Source organism: Mixophyes fleayi, chromosome 3 (assembly GCF_038048845.1).
Source record: "Mixophyes fleayi isolate aMixFle1 chromosome 3, aMixFle1.hap1, whole genome shotgun sequence".
Lineage (NCBI taxonomy): Eukaryota > Metazoa > Chordata > Amphibia > Anura > Limnodynastidae > Mixophyes > Mixophyes fleayi.
In genome coordinates, this window is record NC_134404.1 from 348,128,978 (window position 1) to 348,150,373 (window position 21,396).

The 21,396-nt window shown below is 43.2% G+C and overlaps 1 protein-coding gene across 7 annotated transcripts in view; it reads right to left on the reverse strand.

The window, feature by feature from the left end:
• Positions 1–19,410, reverse strand: part of TTBK1 (tau tubulin kinase 1) — a 78,199-nt gene extending 58,789 nt beyond the window's left edge. The window contains exons 1-4 of one of the 7 annotated variants that reach the window (XM_075204514.1): positions 19,223–19,410; positions 9,904–10,062; positions 9,513–9,577; positions 5,542–5,565 (exon numbers count right to left, since the gene is read on the reverse strand). In XM_075204514.1, the coding sequence (XP_075060615.1) occupies positions 5,542–5,565; positions 9,513–9,515 (27 nt within the window). In that variant the 5' untranslated portion in view covers positions 9,516–9,577; positions 9,904–10,062; positions 19,223–19,410. Of the gene's footprint in view, positions 1–5,541; positions 5,566–9,379; positions 9,479–9,512; positions 9,578–9,903; positions 10,063–19,177 lie in introns of those variants that run through there. The other 6 variants (XM_075204515.1, XM_075204516.1, XM_075204517.1 and 3 more) reach the window with 6 other exon arrangements.
• Between the last annotated feature and the right edge of the window lie 1,986 nt (positions 19,411–21,396).

Sequence of the window (21,396 nt, forward strand, 5' to 3'; positions counted from 1 at the left end):
ATTATGATCAGGTCATGTTGGGGGTGTAGTGTCCTATGTCTGTATAGAGTGTAATTGAATTGTATTATGATCAGGTCATGTTGGGGGTGTAGTGTCCTATGTCTGTATAGAGTGTAATTGAATTGTATTATGATCAGGTCATGTTGGGGGTGTACTGTGGGTACACATTTACTGGCCCTACATAAGCATCTGAATACATCCCATACCCAGTAGGACATTACCAGAATGATACAATCATGACAAACAGCAATATGAACAAGTTATATGCTAATTTGGGTAAATAATATCAACTGCCAAATATAATTGAACAATCAAATTTGAAAAACTTAATCATCTTGTTAAACCACAAATAATTAAATCATCTGTTCTAAACCTAGAGGACCTATTTACCCCTCACCTCAGCATCTTTATCATTGTCCACTTAATCCCCTTCTTCATCTTCTCCTCTTAATTCACCTATCAACTTGTCCCTTTAAACCCTACTGTCATCACATCCTCCGCATCACCACCACCTGGCCCTCATCAACTCCCCTTTATGATTATAATAATAATTACCCCCCCAAACCTAGTCCTCATCAACTGGTCATTCCTACATCATTAACATCAAATCTCCATCATTAATCCTGCATCAATCACAGTTAGCGTATTCTGCCTCACTCTTACCCCTCCCCTGCTGGCATGCTTTTCCTCCACACCTACGTTATATCAGAGAGGAACTGAGCGCTCTAGGATGCAGCGCCACGAGCACAGCAATTCGCTGCTGGTGTCTGCGGTCAGAGCAGAGAGCTTATTACACCAAACCTTCTCTTCCAAGCGCTGAGCTCGTCGGAGAAGAAATGTGTCTGGATTCACACAAGGCTCCCTAGGAATCAGGCACCATGGTGACCTGGCATACAGAATGGTCTAGCTCTTAGTATACAATAAGTTGTCCCATTTGTTCACTATACATCGGAAAAAGGGTTTTAAATAATGAATGTGGCTGTGTCCCGAGTTACCGTCTTGGAATTGACACTGGCGCTGGCATGGCTAATACCCAGCGCCGTAGGCGATAGAAACACCGACGCTAGGTGCCACGTGTAGAAAGCAAATGTTTCAAATGTTTTAAATAAACACAAGTGTGGTTTTTGATGTGCACTGCGGAAGTAATACCCAGCACCACAGCATTGCAGGGGTTAAACCCCAGCGCTAGGCGCCAGGAAGTGTAGAAATGTACAGAGTTCTAATGTGTAAAGTAATGAACGTATTTGATGTATAGGTGCTGCAGCGACGGTAGTTAACCAGACATAAGCCCCTCCTACTGCGGTTAGAGGGTGCATTTGTGATAGAGAAAAGAGGACGGTGGCAAGCCAAGCCCAACCGGTCCCCAACAACACAACAGACACGGTGACATAGGTGGTCCATCCCGTCACAATGATAATCTACGAAAACGGTTTTAAAATTGAAGACTGTTAGAAATGCCCCTAAATAATCCATCACACAATGGCGGCTAAGTGTAATTCATAGGCTCAGATGATGGGTGTTATCCATAAAGGTAAGATAACATGTGGCAGCCATGCCGCACTGCATGTTCAGTCTCCATGGCCAAGTTCCTGAATGTTGCACACAACCTTCATCATTAGCATTTAAATCCACCTTATCCCATAGCCTAATATTTTCACCTATATTAGTCATCTTTACATTAGGGAAGAATGGCCGATAGGTGCTCTAGATAGGAACCTTTATTAGTGATCCATGGGGATGTGGGATCCCACAAAATATTCTGTTTTTTGAAGCCAACGATATATAAAGTATGACCTGCTAGTACTGAGAGGAGATGGAGGATTATGATGATTCTCAAGCTGCTTCGGATGAGAACAATGATGCTTCAGGCACTGCTGCTGAAGCTGATACACGTTTCCAGTGGGCTGTCATGGTAATGTAGTCCTTTGTTTGACCAGTACTGTTTGTCCACATGTCCGTAGTTAAGCGAGTTGTTGGTACAGTGGCATTTCCATTTTACTTTATCTTTATTCTCATGGACAATTGCTGTCCATGAAAAATCGAATCGAGATGGAATTTGGTAGTGTTGACACATGACCTAACTAAACTTCAAAGATGAATTGATGGCACACATTGAGCACAGATCCAATGCTAGCATAGCAGTCATGGCTCTAGTAATCCACTGTGAAGTAGGATGTTGGCTCTCATATTTGGTGCCTTGTTTTCACAGTCAGTTGTTGTACAATTTGTAACTTTCTTATTCTTCATAGATGTTTCGCTCTGTGTCAGAGGTCCGGATTCTGCAACAGCAGCCATAGCGCCCAAGGATGTTTATTAGGAAAACACAATTGGGTTAGGGGAGTCTATTTGCAATTGCCCTTACTACAGGACTTGATGAGGATGGTGATAAAGACAACATGTATCTATCAATGCTACAAGTAGCTGAGTCTGGACTGCCCATTACTATACATGAGCTTGTGAAAAGCTCCTGAATTGAGCCAGCTTCAAATGACGTAGCAGAGAGGGACAGGGCCTAGCCAGCAGATTCATTGGGACCATTACCCACACACAAACTTGAAAAGGGGTCATATTTAAAGATGCGCTGCTCCAGCTCAGCCACTTACAATGCCACCACCAGATACACAAGGACCTCCAACAGGAATACATTGGGTCCTCTCTGTTTGAGCTGATGTATAGGCAGAAATCCGAGGTTCCCTAGGCCAGGTTTGCAAGAACTGAGAGACAACATTCAACAATAATTGCATACCAAGGCAGTGCTGGAGATCCGACAGCCTCATTTCAACAGCTTGGGTGTACTCATTTCATGGTCCACTATGTAGATTCTGGAGTGGCACAGCCAACCTGATGCCAACCTAACAAGCTATCCATAGAGGTCCAGGCAATCATGCAGAAGAAGGTGGAAGGACCCAAGAAGCTATTCCCCTCCAATAACACCCTGGGCAGCAAACACTGTGCATGTACCCAACAAGGACAGGACCACCTGGTTTTGTGAGAACTACAGATAAGTGAATGAGGTCATCGTGATGGATACCCTATGCTTGGCCAACTGAACTTGAGCATGGGGCACTGACAGGTAACTCTAGGAAGGTCCAGGAGAGGTTGGCCTTCACCACTTTGTTTGTATTCTATGAGTTGTTGGTGATGCCCCTGTCGAAGTCGTATAATTGGATGAACGAAAGTATATTGGTTAATATTGTTTTGCCGTGCGATTGCGATTCGTACGCCCCCTAACACAGCGCGTGGTGCGATCGCACGGTAAAATACGCACGTACACACTGGCATTACAACATTTAGTTATTTATATAATTCCTATACATGCTAGTCCGTTACACTGTAATTTATGAGCAGATAGTATTTGGTTTATTATTAGTTTATATAATATGATTATATGTACACTTCAGTGATATTTAGGTTCAGCTTATAGGAAAGGTGTCATGTCTAGTATCATATTAAACCCCTATTCATCAGCAGCTGTCCGGTGCATTCGGCGAAGAGATCGCACATTGCATACTTTAGTTATTGATGTTAGGGTATAAACCTTTGTATGATGCTGGCTATGAAATGCTAATGGTTTTACTGTAACTGGAGCACATCCCCTGGAGAGACTACCCCCACCTTTGGATTCCTTAGTCTGAACTAGCCTATGACCTGTTTACCCTGGACCCATCTGATGTATGGACCTATAGAAGCAAGCCACGTCATCTCTATTGTTCACTCTAACACGGACTGTATATATAATCATAGCTGCACCCCCACTAGCCTCAGTCTACTCTGACCACAGTATTCCATAGAGATATACTGTTCACTGGGTCCCATGGGAGTGCAGCGAGCGCATGCGATTGCAGCGGTATGTATTTATCTTTTGGTATTGGCTGTACTGTATCTTAATATAATAATGTATTGAATTGTTAACTATTTACATCTGCTAAAATAAATCACTTTGTGCGTTGGAAACACAATACAATCGCCTATGCAATGCTTATTTGAAAACTATAGAATTACTTTAATACCCCTTAGAATGGAGAACACCCCAGTCACCTTCCAGTGAATGGTGGACTGGATTCTGACAGGATACCTAGATTTCACCCAGGTAAACTTGGATGGCATTGCCATATTTTAGTGAGAAGACTATCTGCAGCACATCCTCATGATCGTGGCTGCGCTCAGAAGGCAGGGTTGATGGTTAGGCCTGATAAGTGTCAGGTGGGCATGGTGAAGGTACATTATTTGGGGCCCTATGTTAAAAGGATTCCAAATTTAGTCTGTTCCAAATTGGAGGCCATCATCATCATCATCATTTATTTATATAGCGCCACTAATTCTGCAGCGCTGTACAGAGAACTCACTCACATCAGTCCCTGCCCCATTGTAGCTTACAGTCTAAATTCCCTAACACACACACACAGAGTAGGGTTAATTTGTTAGCAGCCAATTAACCTACCAGTATGTTTTTGGAGTGTGGGAGGAAACCGGAGCACCCGGAGGAAACCCACGGGGAGAACATACAAACTCCTCACAGATAAGGCCATGGTCAGGAATTGAACTCATGACCTCAGTGCTGTAAGGCAGAAGTGCTACCCACTGAGCCCATCCTGACCTGGTCCCTTCACAACAATCAAAGGCAGGTGAGGGGCTTCCTGGACAACATCGGGTACTACACACTGTACCTTAGTAGAGCACCCTCAACAAGCCTCTGACCTACCCAACAGCTAAATGACTGCCCAAACCCTGGACTGATCCCTGCAATGTGATGTGATGTGATGTGGCAGCCCCAGACTCCAGGAATAGGTTTATCGCCCATACCGATTACCCCACCTGTGGCTTTGGAGCAGTACTAAGGCACGTGAAGAACACAGGATACAAGCAGCCACTAACTTACATCTTGAGGAAGCCAGAGGCTGAGAGATGGCATACACATACCCAATACCCTGCAGTACAGACCCTTCCTACAGAAACTGCTAATCCTTTCACAATATTTGTTACTACATGGCTTTTTACTGACACACTTCCCCTTCCTTCGTGATACCATAAACTACAGATCTTTGTCACAGAAACCCTCCTGTTTCCTCCCAATAACATGCACAGGGCGCCTCTCAGGGACACTTTAAATTCTATCCCAATACTCAACACCTCAGACATTTGTTACAGAGAAGAACCAACTTTATTACTAGTAATCAGCACTACAAACCCGTCCACAGACATACTGCCTCAGTTTTGACATTAACCAGCACTACAGATCATCCCCACAATTCCTTCCCAATATCATACTTCACAGACCCTTCCAAATACACTCCCCCCCCCCCCCCCCCATTTACTTACAGGAGCCAGTGCTACTTCTAATTCCTTCCTGACTCTCTACATTATGGACTCTTTCAACAGACACACTACTCAATTCTCCTTGATACTTCGCACTTCTGGACCTTCTCATAGACACTCCCAATTCCTTCCTAATACCAGTAACTCAGACCCTTTCCACAGGCTTGACCCCCTCCATTATTAATACCCAGCTCGACAGACCCTTCCCACAGACATGCTTCTTACTGTGCTCTTCTTGCCGTGGCTGGACTGGGATGAGAGGAAGTCCAGGGTACAGTAAAGGAGGAAGACAAGACAAACGAATGATGTAAGACACAGGAGAAACACTTAGATACATGCAGAAAGAAAAAAAAAGCAAGAGGGCAGATGGACACAAGCCTGTCAAAGCAGAAGGTTCCATCCATTATTCATGAGAGACAAAGTCACACTGTCCACAGAATGCTTCAAGAGATGTTACACTATCCTAATCACATGTAGAAAAATACTGTTTACACCAGTATGAAATCCAAATAAAATGCATTTACTCATGTAAAAGTTTACAGAATATTCCCAATTTACTATCTGGAAATATTGAGCCCTATGGGCTTAAATGGAAAGTATTCTCTCTACTGTTTCTTTGCTATTAGATGACCATTGGTTTTCTGATCTTGTTAAGTCTAAGAATAGTATTATTTAGCATTAGCAAATGATTCCTATGAAGGACACTACAATGTGGCACTGTCCTGATGACATTCCATGAGGGACACTACAATGTGACACTGTCCTAATGACATTCCCTGAGGAAGTCTACAATGTGACACTGTCCTAATGACGTTCCATAAGCGACAATACAATATGACACTGTATTATAGACTTCTCATGAGGGACTCTACAATGTGACACTGTCCTAATGACATTCCATGAGGGACACTACAATGTGACACTGTCCTAATGACATTCCATGAGGGACACTACAATGTGACACTGTCCTAATGACATTCCATGAGGGACACTACAATGTGACACTGTCCTAATGACATTCCATGAGGGACACTACAATGTGACACTGTCCTAATGACATTCCATGAGGGACACTACAATGTGACACTGTCCTAATGACATTCCATGAGGGACACTACAATGTGACACTGTCCTAATGACATTCCCTGAGGGACTCTACAATGTGACACTGTCCTAATGACATTCCATGAGGGACACTACAATGTGACACTGTCCTAATGACATTCCATGAGGGACACTACAATGTGACACTGTCCTAATGACATTCCATGAGGGACACTACAATGTGACACTGTCCTAATGACATTCCATGAGGGACTCTACAATGTGACACTGTCCTAATGACGTTCCATAAGCGACAATACAATATGACACTGTATTATAGACTTCTCATGAGGGACTCTACAATGTAACATTGTCCAAATGACGTTCCATGAGGGATATTACTATGTAACACTGAAGTGCCACTAATATAGTTTCTTTTATAGTGGCTCAGCCATCCCCTTATATGTTACATGCACAGTGATATCTCTGTGGATACATATGGAGTCTAATTTTCACTTCCAGTACTGGGGATTTTTGTGGATAACTGTTTACAAATGTGGTATTTTAAGAAAGGGGCAAAGTTTCTTGGTAATTTTTACATGAATAGATAGGATTTCATTGCATCTCAAACAAGTGTTCAACACTATTTTTCTACATATGCACATAACCTGACTGATTAATGTTTCTCCTTATGGTGTAAGGGTCACTTCAACTTAATGCCTTATGGGTGATGTTACAATGTGACACTGACCTAATAACTTCTCATGGATGATGTTACAATGTGACACTGACCTAATGAGGTCTCATGGGTGAAGCAACAATGTGACACTGACCTAATGAGGTCTCATGGGTGAAGCAACAACGTGACACTGACCTAATGAGGTCTCATGGATGATGTTACAATGTGACACTGACCTAATGAGGTCTCATGGATGATGTTACAATGTGACACTGACCTAATGAGGTCTCATGGATGATGTTACAATGTGACACTGACCTAATGAGGTCTCATGGATGATGTTACAATGTGACACTGACCTAATGACTTCTCATGGATGATGTTACAATGTGACACTGACCTAATGACTTCTCATGGATGATGTTACAATGTGACACTGACCTAATGAGGTCTCATGGATGATGCTACAATGTGACACTGACCTAATGACTTCTCATGGATGATGTTACAATGTGACACTGACCTAATGAGGTCTCATGGATGATGTTACAATGTGACACTGACCTAATGAGGTCTCATGGATGATGTTACAATGTGACACTGACCTAATGAGGTCTCATGGATGATGTTACAATGTGACACTGACCTAATGAGGTCTCATGGATGATGCAACAATGTGACACTGACCTAATGAGGTCTCATGGATGATGTTACAATGTGACACTGACCTAATGAGGTCTCATGGATGATGTTACAATGTGACACTGACCTAATGAGGTCTCATGGATGATGTTACAATGTGACACTGACCTAATGAGGTCTCATGGATGATGCTACAATGTGACACTGACCTAATGACTTCTCATGGATGATGTTACAATGTGACACTGACCTAATGACTTCTCATGGATGATGTTACAATGTGACACTGACCTAATGAGGTCTCATGGATGATGCTACAATGTGACACTGACCTAATGAGGTCTCATGGATGAAGCAACAATGTGACACTGACCTAATGAGGTCTCATGGATGAAGCAACAATGTGACACTGACCTAATGACTTCTCATGGATGATGTTACAATGTGACACTGACCTAATAACTTCTCATGGGTGATGTTACAATGTGACACTGACCTAATGAGGTCTCATGAGTAATACTACAATGTAACGCTGTCTGACAAATCACACTACTACAATGCAAAACTGTCCTACAGTCTTCTCACAGGTGAAATATACTGCCCTACTTTCTACTGAATGGTGTTACACAACATGACCCTGTCCTAGGGTCTTCTCAGGCGAGATGCTCTACTAGGTGTTACCTCCTGCAACTGACTTCTAGCGAGTGACTTCTCCCTGATAATGCTGTTCAGGCTGCTCATTATCTTCTTGGAATAATTTTTCAAACCATAGTCTCTCACTCAGTAAAGTTTGCATATGACAGTGTGAGGTGAGTCAGTGGGAGGTTACACATGCAGAGGAGCCATCTGCTGGCTCACTGCTCTAGCAATCGGGGTTATTGCAAAATGTGAAGTAGAAGCATGCAGCACTAGAGGTTTAGCAGACATGACAGACCAGGTCCCCCAGCTGGAAGCATGGTAAGGAGATTCTTACACCCCCAGAGAAGCTCTAGATGGGTGGCTCATGGAGTAAAGAAGAAGATATAGAGTGGCAGGATACAGTCGTTTAAAACCATGCATTGCCAAAAATAATACAGGCTCAGCATAATAGAGAGTTGAATCATTTGCAAGAATTGAACTCAAACATCTCTAAATATCTTTAAATACAATCAGTCTTACATTATCTAATATATATAAAAAAATCTTTCCGTCCATTATATAAAATTGCTCATACATCTACCAATATTCATATATCTACTCCTAGCATTATATAACTCTACCTATAGCCCCTTGTATAACTTATAAGCCATCCTATTACCCAATATAACCCCTCTATCAATAATGTCTCCTATTACTCACAATAAACTATGGCTATAATTCTGACTGTGACCTCCTATAATATAACTCCATTTATTTTGTGGTGCATCTTAATGTATATCATCTTATTATAACCACATCTATTACCCTCCAGCCTTATTAACAAGACTCTACATTATCATAATGTCATGTTGGACCCTTTGGAAGAAGTTTAGTTTTCTTTTGAACAACAAGTAAGTTGAGGTTCTCACTCAAAGAAGCTAAATTTACCCATCGAATAAGATTCTTCCACCTCTACCAAAAGTCAATGTCATGCGTCCACTAACTCCTTCCACTGTGCGTGGTGCTCGCTCAAGGTCACCACCCTTCTGGCAGTCAAGGAGTTAGGGCATTAAAGCTCACCATGCACTGAAAGTTTGTTGAACGCTGTTATTTCAGATACATCAAATGTATCATTTGGGGTGCTGAGGAATCGGCAGTGGGAGAGAGTGATGCCAATCAGGAAACATGCCAGAAATTACCCATTGTCTCTCACCATCTCGCCAGTGATTCCAGAGCCGGCAGATGCTCACCTGTTCGGGGGCTCATTCAGCTACGAGCCTGTGAATTAGAACAAGGTCCATGGTGTGTCAAGAAAGAAACAACCACAATGACTACAACAATTCACATCAGAAACGTCGTATACCTTTACTAAGGCTATGGTAGCACAGCCAAGCACCACCGGACCCTAGGTTAGGTGACGTCTAAAGAACCCCTACTATCGTTATGTGTCTATTAAGCCTTGTTCCCATGTTGCCCAAAGCTTTAATGCATCACCAGGATGAGATGATATGAGGTCATTAACTATATGTGATAACAAGAGAATAACATTCCCTGATGGACATTAATATAGAACAAAAATTGGATTATTGTGCTTAACTATATACCTGAATAAATGCGGTGATTGTGCATAACTAAAGCTATGAGCAGGTAGGTGTCTTTCTATCAGTCTCCTCATCCGAACAGTGCACATGGGAGCTCTATTGTCCCCCATTACTATTCCTCAATTGTCTCTCCAGACTGCTCATCTCTATGTAAGAATCCATCTGTCCTCCATTCATCTATCAAAACACAAGACGGATATATAAAAAAAATTCAGAGTGAGGTAGCAGGGGGCAAAATATGAGGGAACAGGACTGAGAGGGCGCAGACATTTCTTTACTCTCAGAGTAGGGGACATTTGGGAAATTCCATTTATAAGCATTGTTACTCATTTTTCAATTATTAGATGGGCGAGGCAAACCATGTTATGATTTTGATACTAAAACAATCAATACACACACACATAAATAACAAATATACTGTCTACATACACACACATAATTAAATACATACATATATAAACACATCACATAAATATAATACAAACATATGAAGACCGAAACCACACAGTGGGGGGAGGGGGTGAAACGAGGGATGGCTCTCACTTTACTCAGTCTGTACCTTTTTTCTCACAAAATATGGACTAAGGAACTGGTACTTTTTGTTGTCATTTATTTATATAGCGCCTTTACTTCCGCAGCGCTGTACAGAGAACTCACATCAGTCCCTGCCCCGTTGGGGCTTACAATCTAAATTACACACACACACACACACACACACACACACACACACACATTAGGGTCAATTTGTTAGCAGCCAATTAACCTACTAGTATGTTTTTGGAGTGTGAGAGGAAACCAGAGGACCTGGAGGAAACCCACGCAAACACAGATAAGGCCATGCTCTGGAATTGAATTCATGACCGCAGTGCTGTAAGGCAGAAGCGATAACCACTTAGCCACCGTGCTGCCCCATGTGCCCTTCTACCTTTCCAATTGTCCTTGCCTGTGTGATCTGTGAATGAGGACTTTACCCAGTATAAGTTCATCCACAAGAAAAGGACTTTACCCTGCACTAGTTCATCCACCAAATGAGGATGCTATCCAGTACTAGTCCATCCATGTGAATATTAATTCACCCAGTACTAGGCAATTCACCAATAAAGGACTTAACCCAGTAATAGTTCATCCATCAGACAATAACTTTGCCAAGTATTACTACGTGAAACAGAGTAGGACTTTGCAAACTACGAGTACATCCCCTAAACTATGACTTTACCAAGAATTAGTTTCTTCACCAGTACTAGTTCATTAACAGACTAGAATTTTTCCCCAGTATTACTTCAGTACCAGACTACGACATTACCCAGTACTAGTTCATCCATCAGACTACGACGTTACTAAGTACTAGTCCGTTACCCGGTACTAGTTCATCCATCATACTACGACGTTACCCAGTAATAGTTCATTACCCAGTACTAGTTCATCTCTCAGACTACAACGTTACCCAGTAATAGTTCATACATCAGACTATGACGTTACCCAGTGCTAGTTCGTTCATCAGACTATGACGTTACCCAGTACTAGTTCATCCATCAGACTATGACGTTACCCAGTACTAGTTCGTTACCCAGTACTAGTTCATCCATCAGAATACGACGTTACCCAGTACTAGTTCATCCATCAGAATACGACGTTACCCAGTACTAGTTCATCCATCAGAATACGACGTTACCCAGTACTAGTTCATCCATCAGAATACGACGTTACCCAGTACTAGTTCATCCATCAGACTACGACGATACCCAGTACTAGTTGGTTACCCACCAGTACTAGTTCATCCATCAGACTACGACGTTACCCAGTACTAGTTCATCCATCAGAATACGACGTTACCCAGTACTAGTTCATCCATCAGACTACGACGTTACTCAGTACTAGTTCATCCATCAGACTACGACGTTACCCAGTACTAGTTCATCCATCAGAATACGATGTTACCCAGTACTAGTTCATCCATCAGAATACGATGTTACCCAGTACTAGTTCATCCATCAGACTATGACTTTACCCAGTACTAGTTCATCCATCAGACTATGACGTTACACAGTACTAGTTCATCCATCAGACTACGACGTTACCCAGTACTAGTTCATCCATCAGACTACGACGTTACTCAGTACTAGTTCATCCATCAGACTACGACGTTACCCAGTACTAGTTCATCCATCAGAATACGATGTTACCCAGTACTAGTTCATCCATCAGAATACGATGTTACCCAGTACTAGTTCATCCATCAGACTATGACTTTACCCAGTACTAGTTCATCCATCAGACTATGACGTTACACAGTACTAGTTTATCCATCAGACTATGACGTTACCCAGTACTAGTTCATCCATCAGACTACGACGTTACTCAGTACTAGTTCATCCATCAGAATACGATGTTACCCAGTACTAGTTCATCCATCAGAATACGATGTTACCCAGTACTAGTTCATCCATCAGACTATGACTTTACCCAGTACTAGTTCATCCATCAGACTATGACGTTACACAGTACTAGTTCATCCATCAGACTATGACATTACCCAGTACTAGTTCATCCATCAGACTATGACGTTACCCAGTACTAGTTCATCCATCAGACTACGACGTTACCTAGTACTAGTTCATCCATCAGACTACGACGTTACCTAGTACTAGTTCATCCATCAGACTACGACGTTACCTAGTACTAGTTCATCCATCAGAATACGACGTTACCCAGTACTAGTTCATCCATCAGACTATGACGTTACCCAGTACTAGTTCATCCATCAGACTACGACGTTACCTAGTACTAGTTCATCCATCAGACTACGACGTCACCCAGTACTAGTTCATCCATCAGACTACGACGTTACCCAGTACTAGTTCATCCATCAGACTACGACGTTACCTAGTACTAGTTCATCCATCAGACCAGGACGTTACCTAGTACTAGTTCATCCATCAGACTACGACGTCACCCAGTACTAGTTCATCCATCAGAATACGACGTTACCCAGTACTAGTTCATCCATCAGACTACGACGTTACCTAGTACTAGTTCATCCATCAGACTACGACGTCACCCAGTACTAGTTCATCCATCAGACTACGACGTTACCCAGTACTAGTTCATCCATCAGACTACGACGTTACCTAGTACTAGTTCATCCATCAGAGTACGACGTTACCCAGTACCAGTTCATCCATCAGAGTACGACGTTACCCAGTACCAGTTCATCCATCAGACTATGATGTTACCCAGTACTAGTTTGTTACCCAGTACTAGTTGATCCATCACACTATGACGTTACCCAGTACTAGTTCATCCATCAGACTATGACGTTACCCAGTACTAGTTCATCCATCAGACTATGACGTTACCCAGTACTAGTTCATCCATCAGACAACGACGTTACCCAGTACTAGTTCATCCATCACACGACGTTACCCAGTACTAGTTCATCCATCAGACTACGACGTTACCCAGTACTAGTTTGTTACCAAGTACTAGTTCATCCATCACACTACGACGTTACCCAGTACCAGTTCATCCATCAGACTATGATGTTACCCAGTACTAGTTTGTTACCCAGTACTAGTTGATCCATCACACTATGACGTTATCCAGTACTAGTTCATCCATCAGACTATGACGTTACCCAGTACTAGTTCATCCATCAGACTATGACGTTACCCAGTACTAGTTCATCCATCAGACAACGACGTTACCCAGTACTAGTTCATCCATCACACGACGTTACCCAGTACTAGTTCATCCATCAGACTACGACGTTACCCAGTACTAGTTTGTTACCAAGTACTAGTTCATCCATCACACTACGACGTTACCCAGTACTAGTTCATCCATCAGACTACGACGTTACCCAGTACTAGTTCATCCATCAGACTACGACGTTACCCAGTACTAGTTCATCCATCAGACTACGACGTTACCCAGTACTAGTTCATCCATCAGACTACAACTTTGCCAAGTATTAGTACATCCAACAGAGTAGGAATTTGTCATGAATTAGTACATCCACTAAACTAGGACGTTTCTCAGTACTAATTCACCCATTAGATTATGACTTCACCCAGTCTTAGTTCTTTACCAAATAATGCTTTTACACAATAATAGTCCATTACCATACTATCAATTTACTCAGTACTAATTCATTACCGGAACTATTTTTACCCAACATCCGAGGACCAGTAAAAGACAAATGTTCTGCAGCCTCCACTAATCAGGGATCTCTCCATAAAAGTGACTGTACCAAAGTATGAATCATCCACCAGTAATTCTTCTACCAGAAAAAGGTTTCCCAGAACTACTTATCCGAATAATCTACCACTACATCATTACTATGAGTATACCCAGTACTAGGTCACCAAACAGACTAGGAAATCACAGAATACTACTTCTAGTCTAGTTCATAACACTGACAATTACCGTGATACTGGACTATACTTCCCTCTTTATTTCCACTATAAAATCATCCAGCCTAACTCATTAACCATATTGCCACTTTGGGTTTTTTTGTGGATGGGGTTACACAAGATTCCAGCGCTCAGTCTCTCTCTCACTTATTACACAGGTTATAGAGTTGCTGAATCTCCCCCAAACAGCGCTCTCACCCCTATACACACCTGTGATCTGCCACCACCAATTGAATAAGGGCAATAGGGCCCCGCTATACTGCCACACACTATGCTCCTTATTTCACACAGGCTAGCAATGCACGCACCAGCAGTCCAAGGGTTAACACCTCTGTTACACAAATGTACAAGATGGGTTGTTAGTCAATGGATTAACAGTTCCCACACCAGCATACAAAGGGTTAACATGGTCAAGCAGTACTCTCCATAAAAGGCTAAGGAATTCATTAGAGTATCAAGGACAAAACTTATAAAAGTTTTGATTTAATATACATAGGCACAGGGCATGCGGATATAATAAAAAAAAAGAACATATAATAAATGACAAAAAATAATGCTATAGAGTTATAAAATAAATGGGAAGAAATTACAGAGAATACAACTTATGCATAATTACCAGCCACAGATACTGTAACTACAACAGACATTGGTTGGGGTCACAAGTTTTTAGGAATATAGAACAGAATATATAGAATATAGGAATAGAATGATGTGAAAACAATACCTTTCCTAATCTATATTTGAGAAGGCCTCTGTACAGATCTATAGCCAGTGAAACTAGCCACATGACATTGGTCCTCTAGAAATGCCAAACTGAAAAAAAAGAATGTATGTTTCTAAAGAATGTATCAACCCTATTCATGTATCATATGCATATGTGTGAAAAATCATAAACGGTGTGATGAATGTAATATTATATCTTGATTATGTTCCAGAAGAGAGATATCCTATAAATAGAACTCCTTACGAGAAGTGTTTTGAACAACTAAACTATAAAACAGTCGCAAAACAGAATAGCATATCCACACACTCCTACCGTGAGTTAACACGTAAACGGTGGTTTGGTCAAAGAAGAGAATGTTTAAAAGGTAATGAAATTACGTTAGAAACTGTCAGTTCTGGGGGCTGTCTTCTAATAATGAACTGTCCAAAGCTTTTAGGTTTCCCCTGGCTGCAGAATTACAAAACAAGTATGTGAGCGTGCACTCACAGTATTTGATTTTAATCTTTTTTTTTTTTTTTAAGAAAACAGTTTTGTAATTCTGAATGTCAATTTGTTATCAACATTTATGTTAAATAAGCATTGTGACCTCTTTTGTCATATTAAACTCCATTTAATAATGTTTTGTCCTTGTGTCCACTATACTTTGTTTTATAATGCTACTTTTAGGCAGAAAGTTGTTTGATTTACAGTAGCTTCCATTAATTTAAGGAGTTATTATATTTTTGATAAGTCAGGGAACAACTGTAGACCTCCTCAAGAGTCTTAGCTTTTGAATAAAATCCTAGGTGGCAGAACTAGGTGTTAGTGTTGAGTATGAGATATAATTTGGGGGGATTTTAGTAACTGTTAGATATACAAGGTAGTTTTGTTTTAATTAACACTTTCACACCCATGTCACACATGCTCAGGTGGGTTTGGTTGTGACATCTAATAATTCATAAATAAAGCTAAATCAACATGAACTAATTAAGCATTGCATGTAATCACCCATCTCAATGTCATTAGACTAAGAAATCACCCATCTAATTTAATAAGAATATAAAATATTTAATCCGGACTACAAAATCACCTACTGCTAACTCATCAACAAAATTATCAAAAAAATGATGCAGTAACCCATTATCCAGACTATGAAATCACGCAGTGATAACCCATTAACCAGACAATGAAATCACGCAGAGATAACCCATTATCCAGACTATGGAATCACCCATCTCTAACTCACTAACCAGACCATGAAATCACCCATCTCTTACTCACTAACCAGACCATGAAATCACCCATCTCTAACTCACTAACCAGACCATGAAATCACCCATCTCTTACTCACTAACCAGACCATGTAATCACCCATCTTTTACTCACTAACCAGACCATGAAATCACCCATCTCTAACTCACTAACCAAACCATGAAATCACCCATTTCTAACTCACTAACCAGACCATGAAATCACCCATCTCTAACTCACTAACCAGACCATGAAATCACCCATCTCTAACTCACTAACCAGACCATGAAATCACCCATCTCTAACTCACTAACCAGACCATGAAATCACCCATCTCTAACTCACTAACCAGACCATGAAATCACCCATCTCTAACTCACTAACCAGACCATGAAATCATCCATCTCTAACTCACTAACCAGACCATGAAATCATCCATCTCTAACTCACTAACCAGACCATGAAATCACCCATCTCTAACTCACTAACCAGACCATGAAATCACCCATCTCTAACTCACTAACCAGACCATGAAATCACCCATCTCTAACTCACTAACCAGACCATGAAATCATCCATCTCTAACTCACTAACCAGACCATGAAATCACCCATCTCTAACTCACTAACCAGACCATGAAATCACCCATCTCTTACTCACTAACCAGACCATGAAATCACCCAACTGTAACTCACTAACCAGACTTTGAAATCACCCATCTCTAACTCACTAACCAGACCATGAAATCACCCATCTCACTAACCAGACCATGAAATCACCCATCTCTAACTCACTAACCAGACCATGAAATCACCCATCTCTAACTCACTAACCAGACCATGAAATCACCCATCCTTAACTCACTAACCAAACTATAAAATCACCTATTTCTAATTCATTAAGCAGAATATGAAACCAACCACAGCTAATTCATTACCACAGAAAAGAAAAGTCACTCGATGGGAATTCATCAACAAAACTATAAAAAATGAACACAACTCTCTGCTAACAAATTAAAACAACCAGTGATAACTCATTAACCAATGAAATTACCCATCTCAATCTCATTAAACCGATTATGTAATCATATATCTCTAACTCGCCCATAACCAAAAATGAAACCCCCCCATCTCTCAGTAATCAGACTATGGGGACCCCCAATCTCTCAGTAATCATACTATGAGGACACCCCCATCTCTCAGTAATCAGACTATGGGGACCCCCCCATCTCTCAGTAATCAGACTATGGGGACCTCCCCCCAGCTCTCAGTAATCAGACTATGGGGACCCCCCAGCTCTCAGTAATCAGACTAAGGGGACCCCTCATCTCTCAGTAATCAGACTGTGGGGAACCCCCCAGCTCTCAGTAATCTGACTATGGGGACCCCCCCAACTCTCAGTAATCAGACTATGGGGACCCCCCCAGCTCTCAGTAATCAGACTATGGGGACCCCCCCAGCTCTCAGTAATCAGACTATGGGGACCCCCCCAGCTCTCAGTAATCAGACTATGGGGACCCCCCAGCTCTCAGCAATCAGACTATGGGGACCCCCCCCCCATCTCTCAGTAATCAGACTATGGGGACCCTCCCCCCATCTCTCAGTAATCAGACTATGGGGACCCCCCCATCTCTCAGTAATCAGACTATGGGGACCCCCCCCCATCTCTCAGTAATCAGACTATGGGGACCCCCCCATCTCTCAGTAATCAGACTATGGGGACCCCCCCAGCTCTCAGTAATCAGACTATGGGGACCCCCCATCTCTCAGTAACCAGACTATGGGGACCCCCCATCTCTCAGTAACCAGACTATGGGGACCCCCCCCAGCTCTCAGCAATCAGACTATGGGGACCCCCCCCATCTCTCAGTAATCAGACTAAGGGGACCCCCCATCTCTCAGTAATTAGACTATGGGAACCCCCCATCTCTCAGTAACCAGACTATGGGGACCCCCCCAGCTCTCAGTAATTAGACTATGGGGACCCCCCATCTCTCAGTAACCAGACTATGGGGACCCTCCCCCCATCTCTCAGTAACCAGACTATGGGGACCCCCCAGCTCTCAGTAATTAGACTATGGGGACCCCCCCATCTCTCAGTAACCAGACTATGGGGACCCCCCCAGCTCTCAGTAATCAGACTATGGGGACCCCCCAGCTCTCAGCAATCAGACTATGGGGACCCCCCCCCCATCTCTCAGTAATCAGACTATGGGGACCCTCCCCCCATCTCTCAGTAATCAGACTATGGGGACCCCCCCATCTCTCAGTAATCAGACTATGGGGACCCCCCCCCCATCTCTCAGTAATCAGACTATGGGGACCCCCCCATCTCTCAGTAATCAGACTATGGGGACCCCCCCAGCTCTCAGTAATCAGACTATGGGGACCCCCCATCTCTCAGTAACCAGACTATGGGGACCCCCCATCTCTCAGTAACCAGACTATGGGGACCCCCCCCAGCTCTCAGCAATCAGACTATGGGGACCCCCCCCATCTCTCAGTAATTAGACTATGGGAACCCCCCATCTCTCAGTAACCAGACTATGGGGACCCCCCCAGCTCTCAGTAATTAGACTATGGGGACCCCCCATCTCTCAGTAACCAGACTATGGGGACCCTCCCCCCATCTCTCAGTAACCAGACTATGGGGACCCCCCAGCTCTCAGTAATTAGACTATGGGGACCCCCCAGCTCTCAGTAATTAGACTATGGGGACCCCCCCATCTCTCAGTAACCAGACTATGGGGACCCCCAATCTCTCAGTAACCAGACTATGGGGCCCCCCCAGCTCTCAGTAATTAGACTATGGGGCCCCCCCCAGCTCTCAGTAACCAGACTATGGGGACCCCCCAGGTCTCAGCCCCCCGGGTATGACACACTAGTGACACCGATACTGTTACTATCCTCACCCAGCAGAGGTCACTCCCTCCCCGGGCATCTCTCCCCCCGCTCACCGCTGGGCTCCGGTCCTCCCGGGGATCTGCTTTGGGTCTGAGCTGCGGACAGGTCCGGGCGGCTCATGTGAATACATTCGGCATATCCCGGGTGTAGCAGTGACCCGGCGACTCCCTGTAACCCGCGTGCAGCGGACGCCCGGTGCTGTCCCTGGTGCTGCAGAGGATCCGGATACTCCCACAATGCACCGCGGCCACTGCACTGACGTCACAGCCTGCAACACACCCACTGACACAATGTAACACAACCCTCAATGACACAACCCAACTGATACACTGTGACACAAAACAGACACAATGTGACACAACATAGACTGACACATTGTGACACAACCCAACTGACACAATGTGACACAATGTGACACAACCCTCACTGACACAATGTGACACCACATAGACTAACACAATGTGACACAACCCAACTGACACAACATAGAATGACACAATGTAACACAACATAGACTGACAGAATGTAACACATCCCAACTGACACAATGTGACACAACATAGAATGACACAATGTGACACAACCAAACTGACAGTGTAAATCAACACACACTGACAGAATGGCACAAATAAAGAGACACAATGTAGCCCAACATAGACTGACACAATGTGCCACAATGTAACACTACCCAACAGAAACAATGTAGCACAACAGAGACTGATACAATGTGACACAACATAGACTGACACAATGTGATACATCCCAACTGACACAATGTGACACAACATAGACTGACTGCCTGCAATTCTCCAAAATACTCCAATATATTTTGTTCCCTCAGGAGTAACTTCGGGCTCAGATATAGGACAGATTTTTCTACTGTGACAAGACTGCACCTAAGCCGACACCAGAGGCATCGGTTTGGAGGAAGAACCTCTGGGTAAAGTGCTTGTAGTACTGGAGAGGAACAAAGGGCTAAGCAAGGACCTGACCAAGCAGCCTCTGCAGAGACAGACCAGGCAAACCGATCTGGACAACCTTTCCTTAACATATCCATAAGTGGAGTCTCTCTAGTGGTGAAATGGATTACGATTCCCTCTAGACCTAGGAAGATTCTTAACTATGTTTTCTTTCCAGGTCCTGGCCAGTTTTTGACTACTTCCACCTTGCCTAGTTGGGGATCTACTTGCCTTTGGCCAACAATGTACCCCAAATGTTTGGCTTCCTTATAGCTTCTCCCTAGCTAAGGCACACTTTTCTAAGCTAGCTGACAAGCCCATGGACCTCAATGGCGCTTAGACTGGCTCGACTTTGGCCAGATGTGACTTTTGTCTAGTCTGAGGTAAAAATCACTTTGTTATCTAAGTAATTGGATGCATAAGTCATATTCTGCCTCTCAGTTGTGCCCCCAGTTATATCCTGCCTTATAGTTGTGCCCCCAGTCATATTCTGCCTCTCAGTTACGCCCCCAGTCATATCCTGCCTTATAGTTGTGCCCCCAGTCATATTCTGCCTCTTAGTTGTGCCCCCAGTTATTTTCTGCCTCTCAGTTACGCCCCCAGTTATATTCTGCCTTATAGTTGTGCCCCCAGTCATATTCTGCCTCTCAGTTACGCCCCCAGTTATATTCTGCCTCATAGTATAGCGAGTGGAATGGTTAACTTCACCCTATATGTAGATATGTAGTGAGAAGCTGCCAAAAGGAGACGGATTAATATGTGACCCCTGTCCCTATGGAGTGTATGCATATGGGGAGAAACTCCTTTGCGCTAGGGAAGAATGTAAACAAGTAGCTGGAGGAAAGGTAATGGAGCTGGAAATACCTGTCTAGAACAAAATCTTGTTTGTTCACAATGCTGTGTGTCCTCCCAATGAAGCATATAGTTCTGTCAAGAACAAAAATAACATAAATGTAAGGCTGTTTTAGTTTGACAGAGCTCGGCGTGCCAGACAGAAGTGGTCCGTGTGCCATGGCTGGCACGCGTGCCGGGGGTTGCTGACCCCTGTCCAAGAGTCAGGATGACAGAAGGGTGCGATGTTCTGCAACACTGGTTGCCGTAGAAGTCCTGTGGAGCTGGGAAGCCCCTAGAATTAGGATGACAGAGAGGCGAAATATCCTGCGACAGGCTGTTAGTGTAGTGCGGCTAACAGAGAATCAGGCGCTGACAGAATGCGAAGTCCTACAGGCAGAATATCAGGTAATAGCAGCAGAGATCTGGAGGCTATG